The sequence below is a fragment of the Ahaetulla prasina genome, chromosome 4, assembly GCF_028640845.1.
Source record: "Ahaetulla prasina isolate Xishuangbanna chromosome 4, ASM2864084v1, whole genome shotgun sequence".
Taxonomy (NCBI): Eukaryota; Metazoa; Chordata; class Lepidosauria; order Squamata; family Colubridae; genus Ahaetulla; species Ahaetulla prasina.
Window position 1 is genome coordinate 18,906,181 of NC_080542.1, and position 16,742 is coordinate 18,922,922.

Genomic DNA, 16,742 nt, shown 5'->3' on the forward strand with positions numbered 1-16,742 from the left:
CAATTTATACGCATGCACCAGGGAGTCCTGCACTGTATATCTCGGCAGGTTAGTTCTGAGCTGTTTTGTGCATCATGTCGTATGTGGCCCTTGGCATTCTCCTCCCTAAATACCAAGAAATCACCACATACGCAGAACAGCTGAGTTCTCTCCATATTGAAAAACTTCACATGTCAGCGTTGAAGACTCATAGGTCATAAAATATAAATGCTTCTGCTCCAGCTTCTGATCTCGACAGCCTCCTCGTAGGAATAGATAAAGGCAATCTTTGGTGTACCTGCCTCTGAATAACTTTGTGCTCCCTCAGAATATAAGTATGCTGATTAATGAATCAAAGCTTTAATCGAGAGATACATAAGTTTTACCCAGGTGGCTCTGTTTGCATTTTGAATGGCATGTCAGAGACCACGCACCCCAGTAACAGATGGGGCCAGGACAAAAGTTACTGGTAAATTTTTTTAAATGTATATATATATGGGTAATGTATTTATTTTGTACATTTTATTAGATTGATTTGACCATTTCAAATGTATGGGAGGCTAACCATATTAAAAGTAGGTAAAAAGTGTACACACACACACACACACACACACACACACACACACACACACACGCACGCACACACATATGTATACATACAAACACATAACATATACATACACATACCGTGTTTCCCCGAAAATAAGACCCTGTCTTATATTTTTTTGAACCCTGAAATAAGCACTCGGTCTTACTGCCATGCGCTCAAAAGCCCGATCGGGCTTATTAACAGGGGATGTCTTATTTTGGGGGAAACAGGGCAGTGGTGGGTTGCCCTCAGTTCAGACCTGTTCTATAGAACCGGTAGTAAAACTGGTGGGAGTTTCCGCCCACTGACCCAAACGTCATCAAAACTCTTCTGCACATATGTGGGTACGATGCGAACCGGTAGTAAAGGAACGTAGAACCCACCCCTGAAACGGGGTATATATGTGTGTGTGTGTGTGTGTGTGTGTGTGTGTGTGTAGCAGTTCAAGAAATGGAAGCAGCAAACTGCAGCAGTGGTAGGAGACCTTCAATGCAGGCATTCAAATGGAGGCTGGACAATCATCTCTCTGGGGCAGGGGTCTCCAACCTTGGCAACTTGAAGACTTGTGGACTTCAACTCCCAGAATTCCTCAGCCAGCTTTGAAGTCCACAAGTCTTCAAGTTGCCAAGGTTGGAGACCCCTGCTCTTGGGGCGCTTTCATTTAGATTCCGCTGCTAAGGAGTCAGAAATACAGGTAGTCCTTGACTTAAAACAGTTTGTTTAGGGACCATTCAAAATTGCAACAGGACTGAAAAAAGGGATTTAGGGCCGTTTTTCAGAGTTGCAACCTTTGCAGCATCCCCATGATCATGTGATCAAAACTCAGATGCTTGGCAGACGATTTATATTTGTGACTGTCCCAAAGTTTACCTGATCAACTTTTGCGATCTTCTGATTAGCAAAATCCATGAGGAAGCCGGGATTCACTTAACGACCAGGGTGCTAACTTATCAGCTGCTGTGAGTCACTTAACCACTGTGGCAAGAAAAGTTGTAAAATAGAGGGGGGGGTGAGAAAGTCGCTTAACAAATGTCTCTCTTAACATTTTGGACTCTTGTCACGGTTGTAAGTCGAGGACTACCTGTAATTCTTTCCATCTCTCACGATTCTGGAGCTCCGTGAATCATGGTCTCCTTTTGGCCGTCCTTCCCTCCTCCCAGGTGCTGTGACAAGCGGCTTTGGACGTACATTGACTTGAGCCATCGGAAATCTATCACTCCCTCCATGTTGAGTGGAATCATCCGAAGACAGCCAGCCAGTCTTGATCTGAGCTGGACCAACATCTCCAAGAAGCAGCTCATGTGGCTCCTGAACAGGTTGCAAGGTATTTGAGGGATGAATTGGGAGGGGGGGAAGAGGCTTAAGGGAGAGAGGGAGACAAAGTGGTAGCCAAAGCTTCCTTCTTTGGGGCACTTCTATTTTATTTCCAAATCCAGTTGTTCATAGGTTTGACAATTCTGCAAAACTACTAGATGCCATTCAGAGATTTATTTTTTTTTAAACCTGGCCAAAATCACTAGAGGTAGTCCTTGACTTAGAACCATTCATTTAGTGACCGTTTTAACTTACAACGGCACAAGAAAAACTGACTTATGACGGGGTTTTTCCCTTAACAACCCTTGCAGCCATTCCCCGTGGTCACGTGATCAAAATTTGGATGCTTGGCAGTTGTCTCGTAATTACAAAGGTTGCAGTGTTCAAGGGTTCTGTGATCCTCTTTTGCGACCTGACAAGCAAAATCTCAGTGGGGAGGCCAGATTCATATTAACAAACATGTGACTAATTTAACAGCTGCAGTGATTCACTTAACAACCATGGCTAGGCAGGCTGCAATATGGGGATTCGTTTAACAAATGTCTCGCCTGAGCAACAAAATTTTGGGCTCTGTTGCGGTTGTCGTAAATCGAGGACTAACTAGAGGGAAGCCAAATCTCACCAAATTTGAATTCCATTTGGAACAAGGATGTATTTGAATCAAGAAATGCAAATTCCAAAGGTTATCCCAGAGAATCCAACTTTCCGTATTTATTTAAGGAAAAGTGAATCCAGTGGCTTTGTTTGAACCTGAACAGAGTCCTCAAGGCTCCCCCTCTTTAAGTTGGCTTAACCCCTTAGGATTGGGGGAGGCTTTCGGGGTCTGAAGACTCTTCACTTTGCATTAACCTGGATGTACGAAAAAGTAATTGAACGGTCTCTAGGCTTTAAGAGACAGATAGTCAGAATTTCTGGGCACAGGAAATTCTTAAGGTAAAGGTAAAGGTTCCCCTCGCACATACGTCATTGCTGACTCTAGGGGGCGGTGCTCATCTCCATTTTAAAGCCGAAGAGCCAGTGCTGTCCGAAGATATCTCCATGGTCATGTGACCAGCATGACTCAACGCCAAAGGCGCACAGAATGCTGTTACCTTCCCACCAAAGGTGGTCCCTATTTTTTCTACTTGCATTTTTACGTGCTTTCGAAACTGCTAGGTTGGCAGAAGCTGGGACAAGTAACGGGAGCTCACCCCGTTACATGGCAGCAGTAGGGATTCAAACCGCTGAGCTGCCGACCTTTCAATCGACAAGCTCAACATCCTAGTCCCTGAGCCACCGCGTCCCTAGGAAATTCGTAATTTGAAACAAATTCAAGAAGCAAAGAACCTGCACCAGGCTAATTTCCACTGCTGTGATGACCCTGGATGCCCTAATTCAAATGACAGCTGGTGGTGGTGGTAGTGGGATGGAAACTAATCAAGGAGAGGAGCAACCTGGAATTAAGGAGAAACTTCCTACCAGCGAGAACAATCAACCAGTGGAACAGCTTTGCCTTCAGAAGTTGTGGGTGCCCCATCGCTGGAGGTTTTTAAGAAAGAATAGAATAGAAATAGAAATAGAATTAGAATTAGAATTAGAATTAGAATAGAATAGAATAGAATAGAATAGAATAGAATAGAATAGAATAGAATAGAAAATGGAATGGAATTTTATTGCCCCTTTAAATGTAAACAAATCAACATACATTAAAATTAAATTTTGTTGCATTCAGCTCTCAAAAAATAACCATTATGCATAAATCCACATATACATACATATATGACACAGAGAAATATCACAATCTAGCTCGAGTGTATTCATATATACGGCAGGGGAAAAAGAATCCTGCGAATTTACAAGACGGATGGCATAAGGACTGGAGAGACTTGAACAGTCACTCATGTGAAATAGCATAGGGCAGTGATGGCTAACCTTTTTACCATCGTGTGCGGGGGGACGGAGGGGGGTCATGTGCGCACGTGCCCACACCCATAATTTTATGCGCCCCACGCATGTGCACGTGATCCCCCATGTTCCCCCCCTCCCCCCCGGCACATGATGGCCCATTTTTCTCTCTCACCTGGCTCCAGGTCCAACTGGAAGTTGGCAAATGGGCAGTTTCTGGCCTCCAGAGGGCCTGCGGGGGTGGGAAAGGCCATTTTCGCCCTCCATAGACCCCTAGAGAGGCTCTGGAGCCAGGTGAGAGAGAAAAACGGGCCTTCCCCACCCACCCGCCAGGCCCTCTGGAGGCAGGAAACGGCGTGTTTCCCTACTTCTAGTGGGCCCAGAAGGCCCGAAAATCAGCTGGCCAGCGTGCACAGGTGCGCCGGAGCTGAGCTTGCATGCCCACTGATTTGGTGGCACACGTGCCATAGGTTTGCCGTCATGGGCATAGGGTCTCCTGCACAGGGGTTTGGACTAGAAGACCCCGAAGGTCCCTTCCAGCTCTATTCTGTTTGATTGGTTGAGAACGCTGCTGCTTTGCCAAAACCACAATCAACAATCTTAAACTATCTGTGTGGAACAGGGAAGGTTTGATAAGGTTTAATAGCTCTGAATCCTGGGATTTTTTTTTTTTCTTTTCCACTTGCCTCCCCTCAAGTGGGGGCAGGGAGGTGGCACATGGCTGAGAATTTAGTCTTAAAGCAGGTCGCGCAGCTCAGTGGTAGGAAGGGATGGAATCTGAGGACAACAGCAGAAGCAGGACAGCCATCTTCTTTTGTGGGATAATGATAAGGATTGGCCCACAAGAGAGCATTCCAGGAAACATTGCATAGCAGGGATCCCCAACCTGTGGGCCACACTAGTGGGCTCTGACTTATTTGCAACTGGGCCACGGAAATGGTCGAGCATATGCATGTGTGTGCTCTATTTGTGTAAGTGGCAGGCGCGTGTGCACGCTGCTCGTGCGAATGGAGCTGCGCACACTTGTGCTTGCCGGCCATTTGCATGAACTATACCCGCTCCCCCGCCAATCCACAAAGCAAGAGATGTTGAGGAACTCTGTTGTATGCGACAGAGTGTGATCTGGGAGGCAGGAATCAAAACTTTGGGGTAGAAAGGTGAGTTCATGGTAGGAATACAGGGGAAGGAGCCGTGGTGTGTTTTTTTTTCAGAAGCAGAGACAAATAGCTTGTTTGTAAGGTTCTCTTTTCCCCCACTTAACCTTCTCTCAACAGGCCTTAAGGAGCTCATCCTAACGGGCTGCTCTTGGTGCTCCGTGTCGGCCCTCGGCACCGCCAACTTCCCCTCCCTACAGCTCCTAGATTTGCGTTGGATTGAGGATGTCAAGGATTCTCACCTCCGTGAGCTGCTCTTGCCCGCCACAGATGCCAAGCCTGGTAAAGTTACCTGTACCAGAGGGAACAGTCTCTAGGACAGAGGGAGGGCAGGGATATCTGGACAGCTATTTTACCACATTTTCTTCCCATCTCAAGGAAGTGGAAAAACCTGCCAGCCAGTCCATATGTACCCTCCAGCACCCCCTTTCCTTTCCTTTCCCCACAGTAGTTTTGTAAAATACCTAGAACAGTTGAAATCTTGAGGGATGTTGACATTGCTGCATGATATCTCTCAAGGCTTTCCAATCTTTAAAAGTGGTTGTGGAGGCAGGCTGAATATAAGCCTCTAGAAAAATTGTCAGCACCTGCTCCGACTTAACCAAACATTGGCGGTGCTCAAAACAGTGCACTGAGTTGCAAACTAGTCAGTTCCCATTTTAACCTCTCCTATCTCACAGCGCATAATATGGGCAGTTTATGATTCAGAGTGTTATGTGGGCCTTTTTATTAAGTTGTTGGGTAACTGTGAAGCACCAGAGAAGCCAGGAGATGCAGGCAGTTCAAATGTTATAAAGAGTCATTGTAAATTCAAGCTCTCTACAAGAATCTGAACTATTAACAGTTAAAGCAATTTGATAGTGAGTAAGGAATTCATGATGATCTGGACTTTAGATATCTTGTGGGTGCAAAGGGACTCATGACTCAGGCTCAGCCTGGTCATCTCCTACAGGTATTGTAAAATCAAAAGGAATGATTGGGATCATGCAGGTGAACCAGTTAAACCATCCATGGGAATGGCTTGCGCAGCCTCTTCTTCAAAAATGGAAAATCCACAGATGTGCAGATCTTGCCACCAAGATCTTTCTCCTTATATTTAGACAAAACGTATGTCAATTATTCTGCAAACCTTCTGGTCTACCACACTGTGGGGCTCTTGTGCAGCTGCTGCTGGGCCATTTTGTCATCCGTGTGTCAGAGCTGTTAAGCCCAAGCCTTCTTCACCTAGCAATAGTGCCCAGTCTAAGAGGCTTCTCTGCACACTAAGGCTTGAAGTTTATCACTTCTGGCATAGGGTTCCCTGCAATTCCCCCACCCCCCAGCTATTGTGTCTCAGAAATCTTTTAGCTCATGCAGGGCCCTTCGGGTGCACCGCAGGCTGGAGTAGCCCAATCTGAATTCTTGATCTGTGAACCTGTGGTGTCCCAGGCCTGAAGAGCCGCAGATGCTACTGCTACTGCGTGCTTGCTTGAGGCACCAAGCCCAGTGTCCGTTCTATGTCCTGAGGAGCCTTCAAGTTTGGGCTGCTAAGATTGCTAGAGGTGGCTAGCCTGAAGCTCCCACAACATGTGTGGGATCTCATTCGCCCTGCAGCTGCTGTTAGCAAGTGGCTGGGAGAGGCAACAGGGCAGAAAATCTCCTTTCGTGGCCTTCCTGCAGGGAAAAGGTGAACAAGGTGGGAGAAAGCTAAGAGGATCCTTTCCTGCATTGCCGATTGAAAAGACAGCATTGCACTGGAGAGCCTTTTGCCTGAAGTCCTGCTGGAGCACGGCAAAACCTTCGCAGACACTGAGGAACATCCCAAATTCTTTTTGTCAAGAAGCAGTTTGAGGGCATCCAATATGTCTGGTTTGGGGAGAGCCAGGTGGCCTCTTGGTTTTAGGAAAGAAAATCTGATGGACTCCATGGCCCTAGTCGCTCCAGTGAAACAAATGTGTGTCATTTTGCCCAAGCCTATTAAAGTAAGCTTTCCAAGACATGCACCTGCCATTCAGGACAAAGGTCCCGGCTTTTCCCATGAGGATCATTCCGCTCTCTATTCTCACCCTGCTAGGCCAGACAGACAGCCGGGGCCGGCTCCAGAATGTCTCTGAACTACGGCTCTCCGGACTGGACATCACAGACGCATCTCTGCGCTTGGTAATCCGGCACACCCCTCAGCTTGCCAAACTGGACCTGAGCCACTGCAACCATGTAGGTGACCAGTCTGTTAACCTGCTGACCGCTGCTAATTCTCCACTCCGAGAGACCCTCACTGAACTCAACCTCACCGGTGAGTTCATGTTTTTTTCTTCTTCCATGGCACGCTTGCAACCCTGTTTTTCCCCTGTCGCCCCTTGTCCAGGTCCCATTACCAGATAGGGTCTTTGGATAATATTTGTAGTCCTTGATTTAAGATCAGTTGCTACAGTTGTAAGTTAAGCCAGACTCAGTTTTACAGCAATTTTTATGGAAGTCATTAAGCAAACATGGTTATTAAACGACTCTGCTTAACAGCCATCGTGACTTACAGCCATGATTCCAGATACAATTATGGTCATAGATTGAGGATTACCTGTAGTGGCCATGACATTGTTCACCGTGCCACTCATTGTCTACATTCCTAAGAATGTGCCTGTTGCTAATTTATTGGGGCGAATTGTCTTTCCCCCTATAAAAGCAGCCCCAATTCCTGCTCAGTTTCCTCAGCCAGGCCCCATCTCACCACAGCAGGATCCGAACAAACCAGTGGTATCTCGTGAGCTCAGAACATGGTCTCAAACCAATGTTATTTCATGGCCTCCTGTTCTGGAGGACCCTTGGTGGTGCAGAGGTTAGAATGCAGTATTACAGGCAAACTCTGCCTATAGTCTGGAGTTTGATCCTGATAGAGTTCGGTGTTAACTCAGCCTTCCATCCTTCCGAAGTTGGTAAAATGAGGACCCAATTGTTGGCAGCAGTATATTCAGCCGGTTCAAATCGGCTCGCTCGAAGCGGTAGCAGAAATCGTGGGTGGGCCCGTACTCCCACAGCTGAATATACTGACTGTGTAAACCGCTTAGAGAACGCTCTAAAGCAGTGGCCCCAAACCTTTTCAGCACCAAGGATCAGTTCCGTGGAGAGAGGTTATTCTGCGGACCGGAGTGGAGTGTGATTTTACATGCTGCCTGCATCCTACAGATGGGGTTTCGCTTGTTTGTGCGGACCTGTTCTGGCATGCTGCACCCGGGGTTTAGGGACCCCTGCTCTAAAGTACTGTGGGGCAGTATATACCGTAAGTCTTATTGATATTCCTTCTTCCTGCCATGACAGGATGTAACCGGCTGACGGATCAGTGTCTGCCCCTTTTCCGCCGCTGTCCACGCCTCTCCCGTATCGACCTGCGTTCCTGTCACCACATCACGATGGAGGCCTGTGCCCGATTTGCCGAGGACTCGGTCTCCAACAGTGGCGCCGTGCCCCCTGCCCCTGGCACATCCTCACCTCCTTTTCGTTGCCCCGAGGAGAAATTGCTGCTGAAGGACAGCTAATACTCGCCCTGGGGTGGAGGCGCAGAAAGACTCAACTTCACCAATCCGACCGTCGGACACGGACTCTGAGAGAATCTTTTTACTTAAAGCCATGCACTGAACCAGAGTGGCATCTCCACCCCCTTACTTGTGCAGCAAAGAAGGAGCGGGGAGGGGGAGTCGTGCCCCCTTCCCCGGGCCTGGCCCACTGAGGGCCGGGTGGCCTTTTGCTCCATCCACTTGTTCCTGGACAGCCGCAGAGTAAGTGGGGGTCCGAGGTAGCCTTGTCGCTTTACAATGCTGGGGAAATGCATATTCCTCCCACCATGCACTGCGTCATCCCCCTCTCTCCCCCTCCCCGATCTCCAAATATCCTTCCATGCCGCCATTGGTATACCCTGCTATCTCGGGGCGGCAGGGGAGAGTGGGAGTTGAAATTCAGCCTTGAAATGCTGGTTCGGGAGGAAGGCAGCTTCTTTGATGGGGTCGGATATATTACTTTTTTCCAGGCCCCTTCCTCGCCCAATGCAAATGTGCACTCCAACCTCATTGGTCCTCCCCCGCCCCCCCTCCCACATGCTGCCTTGATTATTTTTAAAGAGTGCGTGCGTGTGTGTGCGTGCTTGTCAGCCTGCCCACCCGGTTCCTTTTCCTCTCTTCCCCAGTTGTGCATCTGCAGTGTGGTTTTCCAAGGGGGCCAAACAAGAACCAGGCAGCTGATTTCCGGATTCCTTGGCCCTGTCTTTTCCCACTGTGTACCTGCCGGGGCTCCTTCCTGCCTCTACCACTGTCTCTTTCCCAAAGCACTGGATGGTTTCGGGAGCCGGCACATCCATTTGATCTGCTTCCTGCATCGGTGCCCTTTGTACCCTTAATTCTCTCCTCGCTCATCAATCGGACGCCAGAAAACATCTCGATAGGTATCCTTCCCTTTAGATCCTCTTCTCCGTGCTCTCCCTCCCAGCCGATCCCATTATGCAGCTGAGGCCTCCTGGGGATGCAGCCCTGCCAAAGGTTGACATCCCCCACCCACCACTCTGGTGCCTCACTGGATGGCCACACCGTGAAACACACGTGTTGCGTTCCCTACGCACAGTGTACCTGCTGCTGTCTTGTTTACGCATTAAACCTACATATGCATGCACTCGCAAGCCACCCATGAAGATGGAATCCCTCGCCAAGCTTTAGGCCTCTCCGCCTTTGCCAAGTTAACTTTCAGCACACACGCATGCACACGCACACACACGTACGTCAGTGTGTGCCTTCACTGCTTCTGTCCAGTGTGGACTGCAGGTGGGGAAATAAGAGTTTTGCTCACAGAGCAGAGAGGCGAGGCAGAATGCTTTGTCTAAAAGGAAGGAGTAAACTAGCGTGCGTGAAAGGGAGGCGCTAAGCCTCCTGTCTCGTTTGGGCATGTGTTGGGATCCTTCTTGGCGGAAAGGCCTTAAAAATCCACTCTTCCCTTTCCTCCAAGCCCCCTCAGCCCTTGGGCAATCTGTCTTCTCAGCAGAGTGTTTCTCAACCATTAGGATGTGCGGGATTTCAACTCCCAGAATTCCCCAGCCGGCATGAATTCTGGGAATTGGAATCTGTACGTCTTAAAAGTTTCCGAGGTTGAAAAACACAAGTCTACAGTATTGTTTCAGGCCCCTGGGCTGTTCCCGGAGGAAATTCCTTCCCAGGATGTTTTCATCCTACCATGGCAAGCTGGATGGATCCTGCAGCTCTTGTTATTCCACCTTCTGTGGAACTCCTTTTCTACAAGGCTTCCCAGCACTTCTCCCCAGGAATGTCTTTCCTTCCTTCCTTCCTTCCCGTTTCTCCTCTCTTCGAAATCTTCCTTTTGGACTCTGGACAGAAAAGTCCTCGCAGCTTCTTCCCCTTCCGATCTTCCCCTTCCTTAGTTTTTATTCTTTTGGACCATAAGCTTTAATAACCACTTTGGGGACAGGGGGAGCAGTGGGGGTGGGGGGAGGTCTGCCTGCATTCCTTACCCACAGTGCCAACTATTGTTGAGCAGGAGTCGGCTGGGCCTTCTCTTAATTCCGGCCGCTCTCTCTCTACGGCCTCCAAATCTCAAACTTGAACCCCCTGTCCAGCTGTTCAGGTGTGCCCGTGTGTGTGTGTGTGTGTGTGTGTGCGTGCGCGCGCGCTTGGGATGTGGGATGTATGCATGTGGGATCCCCCCCCCTTTTCTCTATTTTCTTTCAAAGGTGGGGGGAGAGAAATACTGTAGAAAAGAAAAATGGTGCAAATCGAATGTCCTGGACCGACGCAGGGCCTGCTCTCGGTCGTTTTTGCTCCTTCTGCTTGGAGGCGGGGAGCACGTTGCTCAATGCTGCTCTCTCCGTCCCTTTGGCCAGGTTCGTCTTTTTGGGGGTCAGGTGGGGACTCATTCTTTCTAAAAGGTGTCCAATTCTGTCCATTTCGCTTTCACTCTTTCATTTCTCCTCTCCCATTTCTGTCTTTCCTACCATCCTGTTTTATTTTATTGTATTTTATTGCTGTCCTTTTGTCTTTCTAGAAACGGTCTGGACTGGATTGGGGAAGTGCAGTGAAAGAAATTGTTCATCCAGTCCAGAAACCTTCCTTTCTCGGGTAGAATGGGGTTTGTTTTTTTCCAAAAAGCCCTTCTTTTCTCCCTCTTCTATTCCCCCCTTTTCCTCTCTTTCTCTCTCTCTCTCTTTGTCCTCCCTCACCCTTCCCGCCATCCTTCTCACCCTGTGCTTCATCTGGATTTTCAGATGGCATCAGACACGCACTGCCTTTCTGTGCGCGTTGTGGAGCGGAGGATGGCACAAGACTGATTTACAATTTGGTCACGTATCTTCTTTTTTTTCCTTTTAATATATACTTGAACGTTCATTTATTACTAAAGCATTACTTGAAAAAAAAACGCAGCGATAGCTTGTGGAATCGGAGGCGAGGTTTTCGGTGTTGGGTTGTGTTTTTTTTTTATTATTATTTTTACGGTTCTGTTGGGTGCTTTTTTTATTGTTTTTAAGAAAATTGGTTTTGTTGTTTCCTTTTTTTATTTTTTATTTTCATTTGTCTGATTCAACAAGAGTCCTTCCCTCTCACTCCATTAACCAAAGAGGGCCAAGGTATCTTAATTTTTTTTTTCTCTCCTCCAACTCCTTTTCTGGAGGATTTCTTTGGTTGTTGTTTTTTTCCCTTCTGCCTAGGAGTATTCTCTCCTTGACTCACAACTCTTACAGAGCAAGTATTAAACTATTTTGAGGAGTGGAGGCGTTGGGGCTAGGTTTGGGTGGAAATATTGTATATTTGAGGGAGGGTGTCAGTGGGTCTTTTCCAGATCTTATGGCACAGCATAAATATGTACTGTATAGCCTGTCCTCAATTTAGTGGTCCTGCCCACGTCTCATTCCCACACTCCATGGTGCAAACAAGGAAACTGGATTTCATTCCACACAACCAGCCTCCTCGTTGGTTTGGGGCCTCCACTCTTCATTTCTCCTTTATGTAAAAGGAGATGTATACACTTGAGAGGGAAGAGCCATCTAAATCCAGATATTTGGGGCGAGGGGGGGGCTGCCATGGTGACCCTCCTGTCTTCTACTTCTCCTCCTCAGAAGAGAGTGGCAGCAGCCAAGGGAAGTGCTCTTTTCAAGCATATCTTTTGAGGTTTGTTTTAATTTTTTTAACCATTGTTTTTGTTTTTAATGGATGTTTTAACTCTTGAAAAAAAAGAAAAGAAAAATACCTCAGGTTTTAAAAAGAAATGGTGAAGAGTGAGAAGGAAAACGTGGGAATGCCATCCCTGGGTTGCATTACTCTTCTAGGGCAAGGCTGGGCAGTTAATGACCCTTTTTCCGCCCATTAACTTCAATTTCCAGAATTCCTGAGCCAGCCACATTGACTTGAGGAATTCTGGGAGTTGAAGTCCCACGGGTTGTAAAGGGGGCCATCATGGGCCACTCCTGCTCTAGATTGCTGCTTTAGGGACTGCACATGTTGGGCGGGAAGCCCACTGGATCAGCGTGGAGAGGCCTCCATGGCTCAGTGCTGGGTAGAGATGATGGACACAAGTAATCGCTCTCCCTTCCATTGCCCTAACCCTCACCTCAGTTTTCCTCACCCATTATCACTCCAAAGACAGGCGCTTGCATCAGGGTGCAGCCCGTCTCTCAATCCCAATGGAAAAGGAACATGGAGAAACATGTCCGGTGTCTCCCCTACCCCACCAGATGTAGCTTCAGAAAGTATTCCAAGACTCCCATCAACCTTGAACCTCAGATGTGTTGGAGTCTACATCCTGGTGTTTTCAACCAGCCTGTTTGTTGGCTGCAAGTGGTAGATGTTGTGGTCCACCATCCCTTAGAGAAGATCGAGTTGGGTAAGGCCGAGCTACTCCATAGGATTCCCTGACCTACAGAAACACACGCACAAAAACACCCACGCATCCCCCTCAACTCAGTGGACCAAAGCTCTATTTCCACCACCACCACCATCGTCCCCCACCGATCAATTGTTTATCCTCCAGCTACAACTTTTAATCTTCCATAGACTCTTGTTGCTCCTCACCTAGAAATTGAGACAAAGACTGCTGGGGATGGGAAAGGAAGCAAGGGGGTGAAATAAAAATGTAAAAATCCAATTCTTGGAGCGATGCGTCTCCGTGATGTTTGACCTACTACATATCTCCATCCCGGCCCCTTGGGACTCTACAAGTGGGGAGGGAGGGGGACATGAGACCAGGTTCCAATCTGAATTTCAGGGGTTCTATTATTGTATAATAACTGTTTGCTATATAAACAAAAAAAAATATCAAAAAACCGAAAGTGTTTTGATCTTAAAAGCCTGTTTTTCATTATTCCCTCTTCCCTCCTCCCTTTTACACACATATCATGCACATTCAAACATATATTCAGTTCTATCTCCTGCAAAAGAAATGTTGTGAATAAAAAAAAAGTATGTTTCGGGGGGAATGTTAATTATTATTTTCTTTTTTTAATTTTCGATGGGTTTCTATATTTTCTGGAAATATTTTTTTATAAACTCTTCTTTTGGTTTTTCAGTGGTTTTATTTTGTTTTGTTTTTTTCGTTTCTGTTATTGTTAGCAATGCTGCCTTGAGGGTTCCAGTTGCGGGGCTGATGGTACAGGGGGTACTTTTAATCAGTTAAATTAAAATTGAAGGAAAGCCTTAGGTATTGATCAGTACCCCAATTCTTTAAGGGGTGCCTCTATTAGATTTCTGTAACAGTTGTCATTTGCAGTAAGAGTCACAACATGAGATGAAAAGATTCTCCGTATTATATTTGCACCAAAATTAGGCACTTCTCAAGGAAAATTCAAAAGAGGAGGAAATACCAGCTCTTGTTTTGGATTAAATGTGTGTCTTAAAAAGAGCCAAAGATGATGGACAAAACATCCTGTTCTTACAACAGCCTTCTGGGGATAGATTGGGATGAGCCACTGCAGTGTAGCTTAATTCATTTCAGGAACAATTAGAAGCATCCCTTTCTTTGGCCTTAGTTCTATGCGCTGGATGCGTTCGCATGTTTAGCCTACCCACCTATGAATCATGATTTTATCAAGTCTGATGTTCTGGAATGGTAGAATAGTGGATTAGAAAGGATTTGTTAACTCTAGGCTGTGATCAGCTAGTTCAGGTTAAGAAAATTTAACCAGCCTTACAGACTTGATTAGCTTGTGTACCAGCAACACCTTCCATGTCATTTGTGATTTGCTCCCATAAATAAATTAAAATGTCTTGAGATCCAAAGATCTCACTAGGTTTCCCAAAGGACACGCCACTATTTTGACATTTTCACTTGTCTACATTAAACTAGCCAAGGTCTTAATGGAAAGTGAAGCTGTGAAAGTCGCCTGTTCGTATTGAGGCCAGTTTCTAATCATGTTCATCTTTGTCCTAGCCCTCAGAGAAGTCCAAAGAACGAATGAAAGACATTCCTAATGTTAAATGTTCCTTGTCCAGAGTTACTAAGATGGTCTGGAGGCCAATTGAAAGTTAAATTAGCAAAACCCAGCTTGAAATGTTTCCCTACCATCCACCCTAATTACAAGTCTTACCAGAACCTGGCTTGTATTTTTAGAATAGATTAGAGCTGGAAGGGACTTTGGAGATCTAGCCCAAGGGTGTCAAACTCATGTCACCTAATCAGTGACACGAGTGACGTATAGTGACTTTTCCCCTCTCCACTAAACCTGGGGTGGGCATGGCCAACACATGACACATCTGGCCCGTGGATGCATCCATTCTAGTTAATCCCCTCCTCAAGCAGGAGACCCTATACCATTTCAGACAAGTGGTTGCTCAGTTCCTTCTTGAAAATCTGCAGTGATGAAGCACCCACAACTTCTGAAGGCAAGCTCTTCCACTGGTTGATTGTCCTCACAGTTAGGAAGTTCCTCCTTAGTTGCTTCTCTCCACAATTAGATTCCATCCATTGTTTCTTGTCTTGCTTTCTGGTGCTTCGTCAAGTAAGCTGACCTCTCTTCTTTGTGGCAGCCTTCAGATACTGGAACACAGCTGTCATGTCACCCCTAGTCCTTTTATCTAGACTAGCTAAAACCAAATCCTGCAATCATTCATACGTTTTAGTCTCCAGGTCTTTAATCATCCTAATTGCTCTTCTCTGCACTTTTTCCAAAGTCTCAACATCTTGTGGTGACCGAAACTGGATGTATTGATTGTTCGTTGATTAATAGATAGACTGGACAGCTTTGATCCAGGATGGTGTAAGGTCTGCCTTGAACCAGAAGGCTGGATTAGATAAATCTCCAAGGTCCCTTGCTTCTGTGCTCTATGGGTGAGAACAGGTACTGCAGTTGTGGCCAACATAGGAATGGTTGCAAGTGTGCCAAAAAAAAACCAACATAGTAATAACCCTCTTTAAATTTCTCACTATTAGTTGTGTGATGCTTTGGCAAGGCTTGGCTTATTACTATCTTTGCAGTCACCCTTTCCTTTTTACATGTGAGATGTAGAAGATCAACTCCAAGCAATATTTAATCTACCCCCACTAGAAGGTGTATGTATGGGGGTATGGTGGGGCGGAATTAGCCAAAATAAAAGGAAAATCCAATGGCCTGTGTTGCTAGCAGATCTGTGTCAGTCCTTCCAAAGAACTATTCTGTAATGGGTAGCAGCGTGTGCTAAATACCTTTCCCTAGATTATTAAAGCAGCTACCTCTCCCCCCCCCCACCAACCCCCATCCTTTGTAAGATGCTCCTCTGCATGTGTGCACATAGCTCTTTGGCCCCATTGTGAAGAAGGAAGAAAAAGAAAGAAAAAGCAAAGCAGCTGTCCATGTGTGACCACATGCACAGCCAGGAGCATCTTAGGCCGCAACCACTGTATGCAAGTCTGAAGGGCTCCTTCTTTTGAAGGCTTGTTTCCAATCCATTGTGCAAGACTTTGTGAGGGAGATTTGCACAGCTAATGCATAATTTTACAAGCAGGGACCTTTCTCAGTCCATTCGGAGACATAGAGGCATTCAGAACAAAGCTGGATCAGATATGCTTGAAGTCCTGGGCTGTATTAACAGATAGAATTAAGATCATGTGAAGGGTTAGCACAGCTTTATAATGCCTTGGTAAAACCCCATTGGGAATATTGTGTCCAGTTTTGGTCATCATGATATCAGAAAAAATGTTGAGACTCTAGAAAGAATGCAGAGAAGAGCAACAAAGATGATTAGGGGATTGGAAGCTAAAACATATGAAGAACAGTTGCAGGAACTGGGCATGGCTAGTTTAGTGAAGAGAAAGTCTAGGGGAGACATGATAGTGTTCCAATATCTCGGGGGCTGCCACAAAGAAGAGGGAGTCAAATATTCTCCTAAGCATCTGAGGGTAGAACAAGAAGCAATGGGTGGAAACTAATCAAGAGAGAAGCAACTTAGAACTAAGGAGAAATTTCCTGATAGTTAGAACAATTAATCAGTGGAACAACTTGCTCCAGGAGTTGTAAATGCTCCAACAGTGGATGTTTTAAAGAAGATGTTGGAAAACCATTCTGGAAAAGCTTCTAGTTTTAAGAGACTGGATAACCCCTTGTCTGAAATGGTATAGAGCTTTTCCGGACCAAGTGTTCAAAGTGTGAGCGCGCGAATGCCTGCACATGCATCCAAACCCCCAAAATGCAATGTGCACATGGCCCCATTGCATGCACCCTTCCCCCATGCATGCACGCGGTCCCTGCATATGCACCCCATCCCGTGCATGGCCCCCTGCATGCACCCCGCTTCTGCGCATGCATCTCACTCCCCACATGCCCCTGCCCCCCACGCATGCACGCACAGACCACCACACATTCCCTCCCCACTGCGCATGCACGACAGAGA

The 16,742-nt window shown here is 46.6% G+C and overlaps 1 protein-coding gene across 4 annotated transcripts in view; it reads left to right on the forward strand.

Annotated features, from left to right (window-relative positions):
- FBXL19 (F-box and leucine rich repeat protein 19) overlaps positions 1 to 13,026 on the forward strand; it is a 42,198-nt gene extending 29,172 nt beyond the window's left edge. For 3 of the 4 annotated variants that reach the window (XM_058183490.1, XM_058183488.1, XM_058183491.1), the window contains 4 exons: positions 1,729 to 1,892; positions 5,041 to 5,202; positions 6,974 to 7,192; positions 8,212 to 13,026. In XM_058183490.1, coding sequence (XP_058039473.1) covers positions 1,729 to 1,892; positions 5,041 to 5,202; positions 6,974 to 7,192; positions 8,212 to 8,429 — 763 coding nt within the window. In that variant the 3' untranslated portion in view covers positions 8,430 to 13,026. The remainder of the gene's footprint in view (positions 1 to 1,728; positions 1,893 to 5,040; positions 5,203 to 6,973; positions 7,193 to 8,211) is intronic. The other variant, XR_009155130.1, reaches the window with a different exon arrangement.
- The last annotated feature ends 3,716 nt before the right edge of the window (positions 13,027 to 16,742 follow it).